Raw genomic sequence first — 17,895 nt, 5'->3', positions numbered from 1 at the left:
GCAAGTCTGGGCATGGCAGGGGGCTGGAGGGCTCCTGGCACCGCTCACTTCCGCTTTGGGGCCCAGCAACAGCTGCCAGGGCAAGCCTTGGCATGGCAGGGGGCTGGAGGGCGCCAGGCCCCGCCCACTTCCGCTTTGGGGCCCAGCAACAGCTGCCAGGGCAAGCCTGGGCATGGCTGGGGACTGGAGGGCGCCAGGCCCCGCCCACTTCCGCTTTGGGGCCAAGCAAAAGCTACCAGGGCAACCGTGGGCATGGCAGGTGGCTGGAGGGCTCCAGGCCCCGCCCACTTCCGCTTTGGGGGCCAGCAACAATTGCCACGGCAAGCCTGGGCATGGCAGGGGGCTGGATGGCGCCAGGCCCCGCCCACTTCCGCTTTGGGGCCCAGCAACAGTTGCCAGGGCAAGCCTGGGCACAAAAGTGGCTGGAGGGCGCCAGGCCCCGCCCACTTCCGCTTTGGGGCCAAGCAACAGTTACCAGGGCTACCCTGGGCATGGCAGGGGGCTGGACAGGGCCAGGCCCCGCCCACTTCCTCTTTGGGGGGCCAGCAACAGTTGCCAGGGCAAGCCTGGGCATGGCAAGGGGCTGAAGGGCACCAGGCCCCGCCCACTTCCGCTTTGGGGCCCAGCAACAGTTGCCAGGGCAAGCCTGGGCATGGCTGGAGGCTGGAGGGCGCCTGGCCCCGCCCACTTCCGCTTTGGGGCCCACCAACATTTGCCAGGGTAAGCCTGGGCATGGCAGGGGGCTGGAGGATTCCTGGCCCCGCCCACTTGCGCTTTGGGGCCCAGCAACAGCTTCCAGGGCAAGCCTGGGCATGGCTGGAGGCTGGAGGGCGCCATCCCCCGCCCACTTCCGCTTTGGGGCCCAGCAATAGTTACCAGGGCAAGCTTGGGCATGGCTGGAGGCTGGAGGGCGCCAGGCCCCGCCAACTTCCGCTTTGGTGGCCAGCAACAGTTACCAGGGCAACCCTGGGCATGACAGGGGGCTGGAGGGCGCCAGGCCCCGCCCACTTCCGCTTTGAGGCCCAGCAACAGTTGCCAGGGCAACCCTGGGCATGCCTGGAGGCTGGAGAGCGCCAGGCCCCGCCCACTTCCGCTTTGGGGCCAGCAACAGTTACCAGGACAAACCTGGGCATGGCAGGGGGCTGGAGGGCGCCAGGCCCCACCCACTTCCGCTTTGGGGGCCAGCAACAATTGCCACGGCAAGCCTGGGCATGGCAGGGGGCTGGAGGGTGCCAGGCCCCGCCCACTTCCGCTTTGGGGCCCAGCAACAGTTGACAGGGCAACCCCGGGCATGACAGGGGCTGGAGGGCGCCAGGCCCCGCCCACTTCCGCTTTGAGGCCCAGCAACAGTTCCCAGGGCAACCCTGGGCATGCCTGGAGGCTGGAGGGCGCCAGGCCCCGCCCACTTCCGCTTTGGGGCCAGCAACAGTTACCAGGACAAACCTGGGCATGGCAGGGGGCTGGAGGGCGCCAGGCCCCACCCACTTCCGCTTTGGGGGCCAGCAACATTTGCCACGGCAAGCCTGGGCATGGCAGGGGGCTGGAGGGCGCCAGGCCCCGCCCACTTCCGCTTTGTGGCCCAGCAACAGTTGCCAGGGCAAACCTGGGCATGGCAGGGGGCTGGAGGGTGCCAGGCCCCGCCCACTTCCGCTTTGGGGCTCAGCAACAGTTGACAGGGCAACCCTGGGCATGACAGGGGGCTGGAGGGCGCCAGGCCCCGCCCACTTCCGCTTTGAGGCCCAGCAACAGTTGCCAGGGCAACCCTGGGCATGCCTGGAGGCTGGAGGGCGCCAGGCCCCGCCCACTTCCACTTTGGGGCCAGCAACAGTTACCAGGACAAACCTGGGCATGGCAGGGGGCTGGAGGGCGCCAGGCCCCACCCACTTCCGCTTTGGGGGCCAGCAACAATTGCCACGGCAAGCCTGGGCATGGCAGGGGGCTGGAGGGCGCCAGGCCCCGCCCACTTCCGCTTTGTGGCCCAGCAACAGTTGCCAGGGCAAACCTGGGCATGGCAGGGGGCTGGAGGGTGCCAGGCCCCGCCCACTTCCGCTTTGGGGCCCAGCAACAGTTGACAGGGCAAGCCTGGGCATGGCTGGAGGCTGGAACTACAAGTCCCAGCCAGATAGCACCTCTTTATGTGTATAATTAGGGTCGCGGTTTCCCCCATAGACTCTTGAAAACCTCTGTCTGTCTGCAAGGATTCAGTATTGAATCCCTGCGGTCGGGATCCTGGCGGTCGGGATCCCGGCGTTCAGAATCCCCACGCCGGAATCCCGACAGCCGAAATGCAGACAAGGGGGGGATGTGGATCGCCCCCCCCCCTCCTTGCGGGCCCGGTGCCTCGCTATGCTCGGCACACTAATTTATTCTCCCTCCAGGGGTGTCGTGGACACCCACAGAGGGAGAAATTATCAGCATTTCGGCGGTCGGGATTCCGGCGTCGGGATTCTGAACGCCGGGATCCCGACCGTCGGGATTGTAACTGCATCCCGTCTGCAAATCTGCTGATCATTCCCCTAATAAAGCAATCCTACAGCTTCCATTGTATGAAAACCTGCGTTACCAATCCCAATCACTATGTGCTCAGCATCTGCCATCTGTGGCCCCCGTACATTGTAGGATTTGTTTACAATCATCTACAAAATAACAAATTGCCCCAGTTCATTACTGAGGTATGGGGGCCACATCTCCAAATGCCGCCTGCATGCTACACAGGGTAAGGTGACGTGGGAGGAGATGTATCAGTGCTTGGAGAGTGAGATTGAGTGTCAGCCAATCAGCTCCTAGCTGCATAGTCACATGATGTATTTGAAAAATAGCAGTTGGGAACTGGCTAGATGGAAATTATTCTCTGATATCTATATGTCTCTCCAAGTTTTAGTACATACACCACTTTGGGGGCCTATCTGTTAAGAGTTTTAGCGATTTTAAACCAAATGTGTATAATAAATGGTGATCCAGCCAATCAGCCCCAACTGTCATTTTTCAGACACATTAGAGAAGCTGCTTGTCTGGAGCATCACTTATCATACACATTGGGTATTAAATGGTTGAAAAATGATCCCCTTTATCTATTTCCACATTATCTCTGTACAAGCTGTCAGCTCCCCCAGAGTATAAGCAGGGCCGGCGCCACCACTAGGCAGCCTTAGGCATTTGCCTAGGGCGCCGGCCACTGGAGGGCGGCCACTAGGGAACAGCCCCCCCCAGGATCACGGTAAACATCCCCCCCCCCCCCATGGAGCGATGCTGCATCTCCTGCCGCCGTCCCTGTGGAGAGCAGCTGCTGACATCTCAAATACCCCCGCCCCCTGCTACGCATCTCCCGCCGCCTCCACCTTGGTACCTTGGTACGTAGAATGGGGAGGAGATCACAGCAGCGCAGCCACTGACTGGTCGCACAGGACAGCCATCACCACCACTACTCACGCGGCAACTTCAAGAGGGTGCAGGGATACACTGCTCGTCCCCCCCCCGTCCCCCCGTGGAGCGATAAGAACCACGCTGTATAAGGTAGTGCCGTGCTGAAATCCCCCCAAACCCCCCCCCCCCCCCCCCCCCCCGTGGAGCGGGCGGGCGGAGGGGATTTGCCTGGGGCGGGGGGTGGGCTTGCACCGGCCCTGAGTATAAGGTAGGACATATACTAATGTGCAGCTAACTCCAACTGCCGCCCGCATGCCACACAGGGTGAGAGGACAGAGGGGGAGATTTATCACAGCTTGTAGAAAGGTACAACAGGGAGAGATAAAGTACAAGCCAGTCAGCTCCTTTCTGTCATTTTGGGTGGCAGTTAGGGCATGGTGGTTTGGTAATTCATCTCTCCCCAGGCTCTGACAAAATTGCCCCCTTAGTATAGACTCACTGCCCCTAACATGTCACTTACCAGGATCTTCATGACGGCTCCTCCATCTTCTCTGGTCCTGGAGGAGCCGTCTCAGCTCTCTTCTGCTCATCTCCAGATGTTAGATACTAGAAAGGAAAATACAAAATAAACAAATCCAGGGAAAGCACAGATTTTATGGTGCGCTGTGTATCAGTATCCAAAGCCGGAAGTATCACACTAGATGCCGAAACAGTCTAGTTCGCTCTTCCAGAGGCAAGAGTTTAGCACATCAGCAACAACTGCATCAACTGCATCAACCGCTTCAACTCATCAAATGCCACTGAGGATCCAGTCTTCATGGGTTTTATACCTGTCCATAGGATTGAAAATGGCCAATCAGCTCTCAGCACTGCACTCCGGCGGCCATATTTGTTACTGGCATAGAGAAAACCAGCTATTGAGAATAAGTATTCCCATGAATGTATTGAGTAGTTTACACAATATTTCTACAGATGTTATAATAAAGCCCCACCCACTACCCCATAAGCACCTCCCCTGCGAGGCCACAGATTGGGGTTGAGTGATGGCAATAGTGGCAGTTGGCTGGTATGTCTCATGGTAAAATCTCATCTCTGTCCCATTGCTATCACAGCTTCCCCTGATATCTGCTCCGTCCCAAATCATTACTCTCCAGCCTGCAGCATAGTAATACATAGGGCGGTATTCAATGTGAATACCTGCGAGGTGCAGCGAATCCTTTTTAGGATTCGCTGCACATTCGCCACGTTCCGGAGCCAGCGGGCTCCGGTATTCAACGAGTCAGGGGCAGCGAGCCCCTGACCGACGAATATGAGCTCCTGCAGCGAATGCCGCAGGGAGCCTGAGGAGGGTGCCAGGCAGAGAGATGGAAGTCTCTCTGCCTGCCCCAGAACGTTTGTGGGGGGCAGGTGGGCTCCCCGGGTGCCAGGCAGCACAGGCTGCCCCCCCGGGGGTGCCAGCAGGGGAGTGTATATTCACTATACCCGATCGTAATGATCGGGTGCAGTGAATATATGAATATGTAATGAGCGGCTCGGCTCCGGCGCCCCCTGCTGGCTGCTGTGTAAAAAAAAAAAAAAAAAAATTTTAATTAAATATATATTCATGTGCTTACAGCACATGAATAAAAGTAGCATGCCCCTCCTCAGAATAAAATTCCTGATTTTTTGACACCAAATGTAAAAAACAAAACACTTTATTTTAAAAGTTCACATTCCACTTCTCCATAAAAAGATAGCGATTGCTACTCGGTGAATCATGGCGAAAAACAGGGCCGGATTAACAATGGGGCTGATGGAGCTACAGCTCCAGGCCCACTCTCTAAATAGGCCCATTTTGTAGCTGAGGGCCAGAGCTTTCCAATGAGCCCGGCCCCGCATTGCTAGCCCTCCGGGAACCGGAGATACTGCTAGGTAAACCTGGAACGTTTTCCCCTCTTAGGATAACATGGGACCCGCTAATTCTGACCCCCACCCGGTTCCAACGGCTGCCAGTTCCCCCTCTGGCATCAAAGAAGCTCAAAGTTGATCTCAATCCCAAATCGCTGGGTCTTCAATCTGATACCAGGCTGGTCCATATGGGTTCATTGGTTCTAGAGATATTGCGGATAAACTGATTTTTTCATTTCATTTTTCATTTCTGAAATGTCATTTCATGGCTGTTCATGTTGTTTGAGGACAGATTTTTTTGGAACCAAATGGCACAGTTTCACGGGACCAAAGTCATTCGAAGCCCACATGTAAATGGCTCAGTTGGTTCTGAGGATATAGATGGTTGTTTAAGGAGGGGGGTTCTCTCCCCATCACACCAGGACTAGGCTGGTGTAAAATGGGCCAGCCCGGGAATGTCCCTGCATGATCCTGGGACCATATTCCCAGGTAAAGCCCTGAATTTTGACTCAATCTATGTGCCATTGTGTGAATTTTGGCTCAGTCAGTGTGAATTTTGGCTCATTCCATGTGGCATTATGGGGGAAATTTACTAAAGGAAATTTGTAAAAAAATAGGTGTATTTGTATCCAGAAATACACTTATTTTTTACATTTACTATCCCGAAAATATGGCAATTCGTAGTCATATTGATGTGCTATCAATATGAATACGAATTGCCGTATTTTCGGGATAGTAAATGTCAAAAATAAGTGTATTTCTGGATACAAATACACCTATTTTTTCGGAATTTCCTTTCGTAAATTTCCCCCTATGTGTAAGAGACAAGTACAGTATAAGGGGGTTACTATTGTGTTGCATGATTTGTATAAGGGGTATATGGTGTGGTAAACTTAGGTGACCACATAAAAGGTGCTGAAATGTTGTCCAAGTTTCGGCTTTCAGTATTTTTTTATGGATGACCCCACAAGTATCTTAGGACATCGGCATCCTGTGGGTGCAGCTTTGGAGGGAATCCGCCAAAATACAGTATCTCCCTGCGTTTTTCCTATGCCAGCCCCCTGCCTTTTCCAGGCATATATAATTAATTGAAAGTATTTACACAAATAGAGACACACCCATGAGCAGACCACCCAAACAGAACACTGGTCACGCCTCCCACATTATTAGGTGCTGGCCATAAACCCTATTATTGCGCATAATAGGCCCTTGATAATTTTTAGATCCAGGCCCATTTAGAACTTAATCTGGCTCTGGCGAAAAAAACCTTGAAATGTATTCGCCATGTGGTCATTGAATAGGGTGATTCACCGTTTTTGTCAAAAATTCGCCAAACAGCACAAATTCGCCATAAAAACATGGCGAATCAGGCTCATTGAATAAGGCCCATAGGCTCCAACTGATACTGTGGTCATTTACATATTATTAATTTTATCTGAAATTTGCACCTTCTGGTGATTAATGTTAAAATGCACTAATGAGGGGTATTAGCATATTCAGGAATTTCAAAAATATTTTATAAATATATCTATATATATATATATTTTTTTTTTTTAAATGCATCACAATATGTACAGTGCAAAGTTGTTTTGTTTACATTTTAGTTTTATGGGAGAACAGCTAATAAAACCTAAAAATGTTTTTCACAAGCCAAACAATAATGCAATAAAAATATCATCACCACCTTCCAGTCCGCTGCTAAAATGACATTCATTATATCGGAGAAGCTGCCAAGTGATACAGTAGCGGCAGCCCACATGTTGGAGTGCCCTGTGGCAGTATGCTGAGTGCCCCATGAGGAAGGCGCAGGAAACAGGCTGTTGGGCGCATAACCAGTTCCAGATTAACACAGGGGCGATAGGGGCGGCTGCCCTGAGGCCCCCACACATTAGGGCCCCCCATATATCAGCAGCTGCTGACACTTACTAGTACTAGGTGGGCTTAGGAGTGTTATCCCTTATGCTGAGTCCTGGGTGCCGCATAAAAACGCATTAGCTACAATTGTTTCTGAATAATGCTGACAGAACGGTGTACATGTTATGTACTAATAATATGTTGGTGTTTAGTCATTAGTGGCAACTACAGAAAACAAGATGGTGTCTGGGGAACCATTCTATATAAGAGACAGGGGGGTCCTGAGCCTGAATGACATATATGCATCAACTACGGCGCGGGACTTCCGGGCATTTACCACGTGAGTGTCAACGTCTCACACTTCTGTCATAAGGAGTCATTAGAAAACATGTCCTGGCTGTAGTGTGTACTTACATAGATATGTGATAGTGAGCCTGTGACCGGTGTGTAACAGTTCTCTTATATAGTCCCCTGTGTGCTATGTGTATGGGTAATAATGTCTGCCCCTCGCCTAGGTATCACATCACCAGATGTCAGCTGCCCGTCCTGTTCTCAGAGCAGGGCGCCGCTAATCTAAGTCACCAGAGAGTGAGATTACCGAGCCCTACAGAGATAATTTGATGGTTGGCGACCGCGAATGACTTCAGGCCCAGTTTGCTAATGGACAAAAGCATATGCACTGCAGGTGGGGTAGATGTAACAGGTGCAGGGAGAGTTAGATTTGGGTGGGTTATTTTGTTTCCGTGCAGGGTAAATACTGCCTGATTTATTTTTACACTGCAATATAGATATCAGTTTGAATTACAAACCCCACCCAAATCTAACTCTCTCTGCACGTTACATCTGCCCCACCTGCAATGCACATGGTTTTGTCCTTTAGTAAACCAAATGTGCTTCACGAATGAACCTGAATCAGGCCCAATATGTCACACATTGCACAGGGAGATGTTTCAACATCATCGCAACAGGTCTCTGGGCTACCCCCATTCTGAGATGGCAGTAGCCCATTGTAGCCTATGGGCTACTTACCGCACTACCAGCGGGGCAATGCAGTAAGCACGGGTCAGGCTAGCCAAGACCCCTCACTCCCAGTGAAGCAGATTGCAGGGCCACACTCCTTTCGGAGCCCCTGTCCCTGCAGGGACTAACATTGGCCCAAAAAAGGATCATATATTGCAATGCGATCCAATGGTAAATGGGCTCCTTAAAGTTTCAGTGATGGAGTTAAAAGCCCAGTCAGGTCCCCTGTGTGCATGCTGATAGGATGACAGCAGTGGTCCCGGAGAGGATGAACCAGCACGTGCCGCTCCAGATGTAATTACACCCATGTCCTCCATCTTTCTACCACCGAATAGGTTACGCTCAGGTTACACGATGCGGTCAATAGGATCGACAGTAATTAGGGCAACAGTCAATAGGATGACCACTATTGATCGACGGACAAAAGATCGACATGCATTAGATTAGATGCATTAGATCGACATGGTCAAAAGGTCGACAGGATTTTTTCACATTTAAAAAAAAAAGGTGTTTTTTTCACACATTACTATCCAAGTTGGCATCGAGCACAGCGCGCCATGCGAGGGGGCGCGGATGCTTATAAAGTGTCCATGTCGAAAAAGACACACAAAAAAAACATAAAAAAATCACGTCAACCTTTTTTTTTCATGTCGACCTAATAAATGTTGTCATTTTTCATGTGCAGCAATATTGGTGGACAGGGCATGGATTTGGGGTATGGTCAAATCATTTTTCCTGTGTCGGCCTTTTGCTTGGCCACCAGTAGTGGGCGACCTATTGACCCATAGCCAGGTTACAATGCAGGAAATGTAGAACTTTGCTTATGTCAGTATTACCTTCTTCTACCTAGGAGAGAACTGGAGGGCTATGCCAAAAAAGACACCTTAACATACTGGCAGGCTGAGGATTACCCTAAGGCCTGGGGACATGGCATGATAGAGAACCCATTGCCCAAGGAGATGCTACCAACACTCCGTCGTCCCCCTCCTATGCGGGATACCATGCAGTTTCCTGTTGCCACGAAATTGCCACGGATACCACCACGTGCAAAGTCTGTCCCTCACCGAGGACTGAAAACTCTGGCGCAGGAGAGCTACCGGTGGCCCCTGGATGCCAAGAGGTCACGGGATGTTTACTGCCCATTGGAATGCCCCGGGACAATGCCACTTCCCGGAGCGGAGATAACATCAGTGCCCAAGATGTATGAAAGTGAATATGAGACATATGGCAGCCACCGGCCCGTTGTGGTGTAACACAAGGCACAATAAATCGTCCGAATGAAATATATGTTGTGGTGATTTACATATATATATATATATATATACCTCATTTCTCCGCCAACACGTCGCTGCTCTCATCATACCTCATTGCCAGCATCACACCTCACTGCTCTCATCATACCTCATTGCTCCCCTAACATGTCGCTGCGCTCATAACTCACTGCCAACATCACACCTCACTGCTCCTTCTAACATGTCACTGCTCCACTTCACTGCTCTCATCATACCTCACTGCTCCACCTAACATATCGCTGCTCCCATTATACCTCACTGCCAGCACACCACACCTCATCACTTTCATCATACCTCACTGCTCCACCTAACATGTCGCTGCTCTCATAACTCACTGCCAACATCACACCTCACTGCTCCATCTAACATGTCACTGCTCCACTTCACTGCTCTCATTATACCTCACTGCTCCACCTAACATATCGCTGCTCCCATTATACCTCACTGCCAGCACACCACACCTCATCACTTTCATCATACCTCATTGCTCCCCTAACACGTCGCTGCTCTCATCATAACTCATTGCCAGCATCACACCTCACTGCTCTCATCATACCTCATTGCTCCCCCAACACGTCGCTGCTCTCATCATAACTCACTGCCAACATCACACCTCACTGCTCTCATCATACCTCATTGCTCCCCCAACACGTCGCTGCTCTCATCATAACTCACTGCCAACATCACACCTCACTGCTCTCATCATACCTCATTGCTCCCCTAACATGTCGCTGCTCTCATCATAACTCACTGCCAACATCACACCTCACTGCTCTCATCATACCTCATTGCTCCCCCAACACGTCGCTGCTCTCATCATAACTCACTGCCAACATCACACCTCACTGCTCCTTCTAACATGTCACTGTTCCCCTTCACTGTTCTCATCATACCTCACTGCTCCACCTAACATGTCGCTGCTCCCATTATACCTCACTGCTCTATCACACCTCACTGCCAGCACACCACACCTCATCACTCTCATCATACCTCACTGCTCCACCTAACATGTCGCTGCTCCCATTATACCTCACTGCCAGCACACCACACCTCATCACTCTCATCATACCTCACTGCTGCCCCAAGCACGTTGTCGACCTGACTGAAGGTCGACATGGGTTAGGTCGACACAAGCATTAGGCCAATGTCAAACATAGCACTGGTGCCCCCCCCCCCCCCCCTCCTCACATGGCTTGCTGCATTTGCCGTGCTTCGCGCATGGTGCCTTGCTACCCTCGGCACAATATTTTATTCTCCCACAATGCCCTAGTGGATGGAAGGGCATGAAATACCGAATGTCGGCTCAAAAAAGTGAAAACCCCCAAGTCGCCCTTTTGACTGTCGACGACCTTCCCCATGTCAACCTAATGATTGTGTCAACCTAATGACCCTGTCGACTTAACCCATGTCAACTTTCAGTCATATCGACCTAGTGGCAGGGGCACTGCTTTCATCATACCTCACTAACAGCATCACACCTCACTGCCAGCATCATACCTCACCATTCTCATCACACCTCAATGCTCTACTCATACATCACTGCCCCCCTAACACGTCACCACTTTCAGCATACCTCACTGCTCCACCTCGCTTACCATATCAGATCTGTCCAGTTAATCTCTCTCATTTGAAATCATCAATGCAGTGTTCAGCCTTTGCTGTGGGATGCATGAACAGGTGACCTGGCCTGGCCTGTAGTTCACTGCATATCAGAATCAGCTTTATTGGCCAGATATACTTATGTATACTAGGAATTTGGTTTGGATTGCTGTGCAACAGCCAGGGTGGGAACACGTAAAAGTATACCCCACAGTACAGATGTATATTAGAACACGTTCAGATATGCACTAGATGTATCCTGAAGAGGGACATGAACATGGGGAACATACATTTACTGATTATACTAGTGTCCAAAGCACGGCTAGGGGACATTGACAGTAGTAGGATAGACAGTAGTATGGGCAGGCTGCATGCAGGTGTGGATTGGCAGTAATGTAAGAAGGCTGCATGCATGTGTGGATTGGCAGTATCGTAGGCAGGCTGCATGCAGGTGTGGATTGGCAGTAATGTAGGCAGGCTGCATGCAGGTGTGGATTGGCAGTAACGTAGGAAGGCTGCATGCATGTGTGGATTGGCAGTATCGTAAGCAGGCTGCATGCAGGTGTGGATTGGCAGTAACGTAGGCAGTCTGCATGCAGGTGTGGATTGGCTTTAACGTAGGCAGTCTGCATGCAGGTGTGGATTGGCATTAACGTAGGCAGTCTGCATGCAGGTGTGGATTGGCATTAACGTAGGCAGTCTGCATGCAGGTGTGGATTGGCATTAACGTAGGCAGTCTGCATGCAGGTGTGGATTGGCATTAACGTAGGCAGGCTGCATGCAGGTGTGGATTGGCATTAACGTAGGCAGTCTGCATGCAGGTGTGGATTGGCATTAAAGTAGGCAGGCTGCATGCAGGTGTGGATTGGCATTAACGTAGGCAGTCTGCATGCAGGTGTGGATTGGCATTAACGTAGGCAGTCTGCATGCAGGTGTGGATTGGCAGTAATGTAGGCAGGCTGCATGCAGGTGTGGATTGGCAGTAACGTAGGCAGGCTGCATGCAGGTGTGGATTGGCATTAACGTAGACAGGCTGCATGCAGGTGTGGATTGGCAGTAACGTAGGCAGGCTGCATGCAGGTGTGGATTGGCAGTAACGTAGGCAGGCTGCATGCAGGTGTGGATTGGCAGTAACGTAGGCAGGCTGCATGCAGGTGTGGATTGGCAGTAACGTAGGCAGGCTGCATGCAGGTGTGGATTAACAGTAACGTAGGCAGGCTGCATGCAGGTGTGGATTGGCATTAATGTAGGCAGGCTGCATGCATGTGTGGATTGGCAGTAGTGTAGGCAGGCTGCATACAGGTGTGGATTGGTAGTAATGTAGGCAGGCTGCATGCAGGTGTGGATTGGTAGTAATGTAGGCAGGCTGCATGCAGGTGTGGATTGGTAGTAATGTAGGCAGGCTGCATGCAGGTGTGGATTGGTAGTAATGTAGGCAGGCTGCATGCAGGTGTGGATTGGTAGTAATGTAGGCAGGCTGCATGCAGGTGTGGATTGGTAGTAATGTAGGCAGGCTGCATGCAGGTGTGGATTGGTAGTAATGTAGGCAGGCTGCATGCAGGTGTGGATTGGTAGTAATGTAGGCAGGCTGCATACAGGTGTGGATTGGTAGTAATGTAGGTAGGCTGCATGCAGGTGTGGATTGGTAGTAATGTAGGCAGGCTGCATGCAGGTGTGGATTGGAAGTAATGTAGGCAGGCTGCATGCAGGTGTGGATTGGAAGTAATGTAGGCAGGCTGCATACAGGTGTGGATTGGTAGTAATGTAGGCAGGCTGCATGCAGGTGTGGATTGGTAGTAATGTAGGCAGGCTGCATGCAGGTGTGGATTGGTAGTAATGTAGGCAGGCTGCAGCAGGTGTGGATTGGGAGATGTCTGAAGCTTCCTCAAGATTGGTGTATCGTACAAATGGAGACGTCACTCTGTACGACAGTCTTCACAGTTGGCGGCATTGCAGCAGAAGTACCATATGTGGTCCATAGCCTGTAGCTTGGACACTCCTATCCTAAAACCTTTCTCCATGTTATTTTTATCTGCGTTATATAATAAAGTAACCATTCATTAATTTTGTCCTTGGATTGATGTCAGAGTTTCTACGAACTGTGGAAAAAAGGAAGAGAATTACAATCATAATTAATTAGTTAATGCCAACTCGTTCTATATATAACAATTCAAACTGGAAACCGCACACGGTGTTGAGTCGGACGCACATGTAAAATCAGCCAAGGGGTTTCATTGACGGATCAGTTTGTCCTTTCGGGATTAACATGATCATTCACTTCAGGATTTACAATATCCGTCAAATATCATTAAGTAACGATTCCCTAATCTGTTCCGGGGAAACAAAAATCAGAAGATCCCTTCAGCCTTCACACCCCCACTAGAATTATCATGCTGGAACATTTAAAAGAAGGCTTCACTGAAGAAACGGACTACTGCGGCCCAGGTTCCGAGCATCACCAGTCAGCCTCCTCTCTGCTCTCTCAGGTGAGTCTCCCAAACATCTCTTCTAAATAAAGATAAACTGGTCCTTGGAGGATTGGTGCACTAAGCAAGACAGGTGGTTTATATTATTTAGATTGTTCCTACCTACATTCTCTGTCTTCACAGCACCCTCTGTCCATATCCAGGTAGGGATGGCCACCCATCATCGATGGTTTATGGCCGTTGTTGAATACTTTTGCTAATCGATGGGGGAGAACCAGATAGTTTCCCTCCATAAATTGCACAGCAAAACCAATGTTTTTTTTTGTTTGTTTTGTTTTCAAGTGCTGGGAAACGGAGTATATCTCCACCCCCGACAACCCCTAAGCACCACCTCCATGTTCTGATTGGCCCACAGCCAGTAAATTAAAGAAAATGGATGACTATCGATAGTAACAAACTATGTGATGGTAAAACTATCAATGGCTGGTTACAGTATTGCCATCGCTGGTGACTACACCAATGGCTATCTTGATATCCAGGAAGTTTTACCATTTTGGGTTCACTTTCTGTTGAGTAATTTAGTCCATCCAGTAGCCTCTAGTGGTTACTGGCGGTACTTCATCACAAAAGGTGAGGATTTAGCCATCCATCGCTCTCTATAGTTTGCAGCCACCCTAGGGTAGTATACAATAGGTTAGGTCATGCACATCTTTGCACAGGGCATGCTAGACATGAACACCACATTAATAATCACAAACCATGTCTGTAACGTTTAATTATGCATACTTGCTGCAAACATTTAGAACCAATAGCCCAACATACCTGCCAACTTCCATAGAAGTACATATGTATGTGTACACTTACTCTTCCTGCTGTTCTAGTTTACTTTGCCCTGCTGTCTCCTTAGGGCAGCGGCCCCTGCGCTGTTCTCATTACCAGTAACTTTAATTCATACTTCTACCCATTAAGGATGTTGAGCACCCAGGCTCTGGTCCAACTGCTTGTTGTGTACTTGTCTGCTGTGCAAGGACGCGATGCCTGTTACCTCACCAACGCCACCATCTCTGCCGAGAAAGACCACTGCCCGAGGTGCATCACCTTCACCACCACCATCTGTAGTGGCCACTGTCACAATACAGTAAGTCTTGCTTTGTGTTTCATGGTGGCGATGTATCACACTGGTATAGCAATGGTGTACAATTTGTGACTGGATGATCTAAGGAGTCTGTAGGTCAAACTATGGCCCTCCAGCTGTTGTGAAACTACAAGTTCCATCATGCCTTGCCACAGTTTGCTGTTAGGGAATGCTAAAACTGTGGCAAGGCATGCTGGGACGTGTAGTTTCACAACAGCTGGAGGGCCACAGTTTGGCCATGATTGCTGTAGATGAAACCAGTGCTTTGCCAGAATGGAATGTTGGTAATATTCTGAGAAGATGGACAATAGGAACTATGTGGGTCCACCACACTCATCATGGCTCCGATTGCAGCTGCATGGGCACTCATGGTGCAACTAGCCTCACCCACGTCTCAGTACGCTGGCCTGCAAGCGTAATGTAACCTTATGGCCACAGGTGCACACAAGTGGCTTCCGCAGCTATGATGTGTAGCTCTAATTTATTTTATTAAGCTGACCAGTAACCTATAGACTGTAAACTTGTGAGCAGGGACCTCCTACCTCCATGTCAGTTTGTATCTACCCAGTTTGTTTAATCACGGTTTCCAATTGTAAAGCGCAACGGAACCTGCTGCGCTATATAAGACACTGTAACGGAATCCGCTGCGCTATACAAGACACTGTAACGGAACCTGCTGCGCTATATAAGACACTGTAACGGAATCTGCTGCGCTATACAAGACACTGTAACGGAATCTGCTGCGCTATATAAGACGCTGTAACGGAATCTGCTGCGCTATATAAGACACTAACGGAATCTGCTGCGCTATATAAGACACTGTAACGGAATCTGCTGCGCTATATAAGACGCTGTAACGGAATCTGCTGCGCTATATAAGACGCTGTAACGGAACATGCTGCGCTATATAAGACGCTGTAATGGAATCTGCTGCGCTATATAAGACACTGTAAATAAAATAATATCAGTGGCGGCTGCTGTGCACCCAAACACAACAACGCTCGAATTGCTCAGTAGAGCACCATCTAGTGGTCATCTGCGTGCAAACCGCTTGGAGTCTCTCCAAGCAGTGTCAGCCTTTTATTATGTAGTAGGAGATAAGGTACTTGTGTAGTTTCACGGCGCCAGTATGGCGTCTGAGTCCCCTTGCGGGGCTCGCTTCGCTCGCCACGCTTTTTAAAATCAACTCCATGCCAACATGGATAGTGGGGGTATGAACTATCCATGTTGGCATGGAGTTAAGTTACTTTTTTAACATAGTTTGTGGTGAGCGTAAAACCCGGAAGTAGCACGGCGCCATGAAACTAAACAAGTAACGGAGATACAGTATACATACGAATATGTATAAATTGTTCCCTCAGGACTGGGTGTACAAGGCAGCCATGTACGCGTACAAGCAGCTGATCTGCACCTATAAAGAAATCCGCTATGAGACCAAGATGCTGCCCGATTGCGAGCCCGGTAAAGATCCCTTCTTCACCTACCCTGTGGCTGTGAGCTGCAGTTGCGACCACTGCAAGATGGAGTACAGCGACTGCACCGTGGAGAGCAGCGAGCCCAACGTCTGCATGAAGAGCCAAATCTAGACACACACACACAGCGCGACATATAATCCCCTGCGCCGCTGTCTTATCACCGCCATCTTTATACATACTGTACATTGATGTGAAATAATGTGATTTGTATGTTTACATCTGGCATTGACACGCATGTGTGTGTAAACACGTTTATAAGGTGACCCCCCCAATAAATGGAAGGGCTTAATGCATCACTACCTCATGCTTTGGAGACTTGCCTCAATGATTTTGCACAAATGTGACACCTCAGGACAACAGAACTCTAGAACTGAATCTAGTTACCGGGGAACACGGTATGCAGCAAAAAGGTGGACACAAGTTTTATTTATTTTTTTAACCTAATTTGTTAATCCAAGTGGACTTGGAGTTAGATTATAATAGTGTTCCAAGAGCAGCGGGACATGGGAGGGTAAGTGGTACGCCAAGTATCTATGTCAACACTCGAAACAGACATGACAACTTTTCCACGTGTCGACCTTTAATCCAAGTCAACCTTTTGACTGGCGACATAAGACACTGTCAACTGAATGACCCACATCTGTGAAGGAGCAATAGGTTATAGATGCACCTATAGATCAGTATGGATCGCAAAAGGTTTCTCTAAATGGACAAAACCATGGTGCACTGCAGGTGGGGCAGATGTAACATGTGCAGAGAGAATTACGTATGGGTGTAAATATAAAGCAACCGGTATTTACCCTGCACAGAAACAAAATAACTCACTTTCTCTCTCTGTTACATCTGCCCCACCTGCAAAAAAAAAAAAAACAGTTTGTAATTACAATATTGGGATCCAATAAGTATAATTGATTGGTGACCAATGATTTAATGTCAAATATTGCATAAAATATAAATAAAATAAATAACTAAATAATTCCATGTATTCTACAGAAAGGATGCCACCAGTCTGAAGCGGTCATCAGCACTGCTGCACACTAGCATCACTTACCCTTTAGTAAATGTGTTGGTACTTATGTTAGTTGGGCGCCCACTATGGTTAGTACGCTCATACCCCCACTATCCATGTCGGCATGGAGATGATTTTATATAGTGTGGCGAGCGTAACGAGCCACCGAGCCCGAAGCGTGGCAAGCGGATGCGGAAAACTAAGCAAATAGCTTATTGGGCGCCCAACTAACATATAAGTACCACTGTTTTAGATATTATATATTTATTATTTATGTCTGACAGCCGACATCACTGCCAATTTTGTCTGCCAGAAAGTGTAGCGCCACAAAAAAGACCTATAGACACTGGTTGGGCAGGGGTTATGCAATGGGGGGGGGGGCAGGATCAGGGGTGCACGACACCTTATGCAATTTTTTTTTTTAAGTAACTATTTAAAAAAAAAATCTACATTTTTTGTTTAAATTAAGAATAAAAGGCACTTACTGCTATGATTGTTATTTATTTGTAAGGTGCCACAGGGCTCTGCAGTGCATATGTAAAAACAATCTCACTGGTCCTCACAGGTAACAAAAATAAAATAGATTTGCCTTCATATGAACACAAGAGTGAATAACAGTTGCACTGGTGGTGGCTGTAAACTGGTGCGGACATCTCTACATCTGGCAGCACACTTGAGAACATCTCAAGGCACACTGGTGTGCCACGGCACAGTGGTTGAAAAATGCTGACCTGGATCTTGAGGGTGCCTTGAGGATCGCGTTTGAGAACTTCTGGTGTAGGACATGCACATCAACATACATAAGGCAGATATAAAACCAAGGGTATGCCTGATT

The 17,895-nt window shown here is 49.5% G+C and overlaps 1 protein-coding gene and 1 long non-coding RNA gene across 2 annotated transcripts; both read left to right on the top strand.

Annotated features, from left to right (window-relative positions):
- Positions 1-3,436: 3,436 nt before the first annotated feature.
- On the top strand, positions 3,437-9,407 carry LOC146041772 (uncharacterized). Its single transcript, XR_014463584.1, has 3 exons — positions 3,437-3,513; positions 7,317-7,444; positions 8,975-9,407. It is a non-coding gene; the product is annotated as an uncharacterized LOC146041772 (long non-coding RNA).
- A 4,054-nt stretch (positions 9,408-13,461) lies between these two features.
- Positions 13,462-16,330, top strand: LOC146041771 (lutropin subunit beta-like). Its single transcript, XM_083161674.1, has 3 exons — positions 13,462-13,501; positions 14,411-14,579; positions 15,938-16,330. The coding sequence occupies exons 2-3, from the start codon at positions 14,412-14,414 to the stop codon at positions 16,160-16,162; spliced, it is 393 nt and encodes a 130-aa protein (XP_083017800.1). The 5' UTR covers positions 13,462-13,501; position 14,411; the 3' UTR covers positions 16,163-16,330.
- The last annotated feature ends 1,565 nt before the right edge of the window (positions 16,331-17,895 follow it).

This window comes from Crinia signifera, chromosome 19, assembly GCF_055691185.1.
Source record: "Crinia signifera chromosome 19, ASM5569118v1, whole genome shotgun sequence".
NCBI classification, from domain to species: domain Eukaryota; kingdom Metazoa; phylum Chordata; class Amphibia; order Anura; family Myobatrachidae; genus Crinia; species Crinia signifera.
This window is presented reverse-complemented; position numbering and strand designations above follow the sequence as displayed.

What these genes read in the sequence shown, in the direction of transcription:
- LOC146041771 (XM_083161674.1), top strand. Translation starts at nt 14,412, where the DNA reads ATGTTGAGCACCCAGGCTCTGGTCCAACTGCTTGTTGTGTACTTGTCT. An exon ending in GTGGCCACTGTCACAATACA is followed by an intron (nt 14,580 to 15,937) that starts GTAAGTCTTGCT and finishes TTGTTCCCTCAG; the next exon opens with GACTGGGTGTACAAGGCAGC.